Source organism: Sinocyclocheilus grahami, unplaced genomic scaffold (genome assembly GCF_001515645.1).
Source record: "Sinocyclocheilus grahami isolate Dianchi unplaced genomic scaffold, SAMN03320097.WGS_v1.1 scaffold12025.1, whole genome shotgun sequence".
Lineage (NCBI taxonomy): Eukaryota > Metazoa > Chordata > Actinopteri > Cypriniformes > Cyprinidae > Sinocyclocheilus > Sinocyclocheilus grahami.
Genome location: NW_015514179.1, coordinates 3,767 through 6,228, shown reverse-complemented (window position 1 = coordinate 6,228; position 2,462 = coordinate 3,767). Strand labels below are relative to the sequence as shown.

The window sequence follows — 2,462 nt, the reverse complement described above, 5'->3', positions numbered from 1 at the left end:
TAAACAGTAATATAAAAAAATTAAGATGTTTAAAAGAAAATAAAAACATACATCTGGTGTCAGTATTGCCATATGCCAAGGAAGTCTAAAATAAACGCCCTGTACGTGTGGGGCGTTTGGAACGAGGAGGTTTTCAAAATCAGTGTGAATCAAATGGCCTACGTCGTGTTTTACACACAGGACGCGTGGCGCATGCCGGGTCAGTATATAGTGGTGATGCGGAACGGAACGCACTTGAACCAGGTAGAGCGCACCGCGCGCAGACTCCGCGCAAAAGCTGCCAAACGCGGATATCTAATCGAAATACAGCAGACTTATTCAGGAGGTTTCCACGGGTTTCTGGTGAAAATGAGCAGCGATGTTCTTCACATGGTAATTTGCAAACATTATTACATGATGCTCACAATTTCATATTTTATATTTAAGAATGTTTGTTCAGTCTGATGGACTGAAAAAAAAAACACGAAAACAAGTACTGGAATTACAATAATTCTTAAAAATACACATTGCCTGTCTTCTTCATTCCATTGTCTTCCAATTTCAAATTCCATTGTTTTTGGCAGGCAGTAAAGCTGCCCCATGTGGAATACATTGAAGAGGATTCCTCCATCTTCGCCCAGAGCATCCCATGGAACCTGCAGCGCATCCTTCAAAACAAACATGAGACTGGAAAATACTCACCACCAAGTGAGCTGACGTTTTCCACTCTTTTTCACTTTGTTACTTCTAAAAATATGTTCTGAGATCCTGAAGTGAACCCGTTTCCTATTTTTTTTTATGGTAATAAAGTATTAAACCTACAGAGCTGTAATGTTTGTGTGTATGTAGATGACGGAGCAAAAGTGGGAGTGTATCTTTTGGACACAAGCGTTCAGGTGACTCATCGCGAGATTGAGGACAGGGTGATGGTGACGGACTTCAACAGTGTGCCGGAGGAGGATGGGGTCAGAGTTCACAGACAGGTAGTTGAATGTAATAAAATGCGTTTTATGACAACTGGATAGTTTTAATAGCTAATAAGAAAAAGTATGTCCATCAATTCCTGCGTTCGTCTGCCCACAGGCTAGTCAGTGTGACAGTCATGGCACTCACATAGCAGGTGTGGTCAGTGGACGGGACTCTGGTGTAGCTCGAGGTGCCAGTGTAAACAGCGTCCGAGTGTTAAACTGCCAAGGCAAGGGTACTGTGTCAGGAGCTTTGGCAGGTAAACCAAAACATAAATAATAATTGTATATAACTATTAAATACACATACAAGTTGTATTAACCTATATATAAAACATTTTTCTAAATTAATAAGTAATTACTATTTAGATGTATTTTGATAAAGTAGATCTTTGCAGAATTTGCATTAATTGACCCAACTCTGTTGCAGGTCTGGAGTATATTCAGTCGTCTCTGATGTCTCAGGCTATCAGACCTGTGATCCTACTGCTGCCATTTGTAGGGGGATTCAGTCGCACCCTCAACGCTGCCTGCAGGAAAATGGTGGAATCTGGCGCAGTGCTTGTTGCTGCAGCTGGTAACTACAACGATGATGCTTGTCTGTACTCACCAGCGTCAGAGCCTGAGGTACAATGGATTCAATTCTTCAGAAAAGCAATTGCTTGTCAATATATTCAGTTTTGACATGATTTGGTCCTCTGCTGCAGGTGATAACAGTAGGGGCCGTTAATTTTGCTGACCAGCCCTTGAGCACTGGGACGACAGGCACCAACGCGGGCCGCTGCGTGGATGTGTTCGCACCCGGTGATGACATCATCAGCGCGTCCAGCGATTGCTCCACCTGTTTCACCACCAAGAGTGGAACGTCACAGGCAGCGGCACATGTTGCTGGTTAGCACCAAAACATGCCAAAACTATGCCATTTTGTTTTATCAGTCTGCCCAAACAGCTGTGTATTTTCAGGTATAGCGGCGGTGCTCCTAAATTTGAATCCGAACTCTAGTTCTTCTGAGATTCTGCAACAGCTCCTCCATCATTCAGTCAAACAGGCCATTAACCCAGAGTCTCTGCCACTGAACCACCGTCTCCCTACACCCAACATGGTGGTCGCCCTGCCTGACCCGACCTCCACACTCACAGGTCAGAGTTCACGAGAAAAACTTTATTTAAATGACTCAACACTGTGGCTTGCTGAGCAATGTCTGATGATGACTCTAATACTGTAATCAGCAGACTGTAATACATTCATAATGTAATATAACAACCTTATTAATATTTAATAATAATATCAATCTTTAATTCAACATTATAATTAGCAGATTACAGTACATTTTGTATAAAAATCTTCTTTCAGAACCATTGATATACTATAATAGTTTTTAATGAAATCTTAATTTAGTGTTAAAAAATTTAATAAAAATGTTATTAGTTAAAAAAAAGTATATATGTTACCACAAAACCAGTCATAAGAGTCAATTTGAGATTTATACATCATCTGAAAGCTGAATAAATAAGCTT

The 2,462-nt window shown here is 40.9% G+C and overlaps 1 protein-coding gene across 1 annotated transcript in view; it reads left to right on the top strand.

Annotated features, from left to right (window-relative positions):
- Positions 1-84: 84 nt before the first annotated feature.
- LOC107578795 (proprotein convertase subtilisin/kexin type 9-like) overlaps positions 85-2,462 on the top strand; it is a gene marked incomplete at its 3' end in the record, with an annotated part of 5,957 nt that continues 3,579 nt past the window's right edge. The window contains exons 1-7 of the mRNA XM_016264710.1: positions 85-372; positions 564-687; positions 829-962; positions 1,063-1,204; positions 1,375-1,571; positions 1,652-1,835; positions 1,908-2,084. Coding sequence (XP_016120196.1) covers positions 154-372; positions 564-687; positions 829-962; positions 1,063-1,204; positions 1,375-1,571; positions 1,652-1,835; positions 1,908-2,084 — 1,177 coding nt within the window. The remainder of the gene's footprint in view (positions 373-563; positions 688-828; positions 963-1,062; positions 1,205-1,374; positions 1,572-1,651; positions 1,836-1,907; positions 2,085-2,462) is intronic.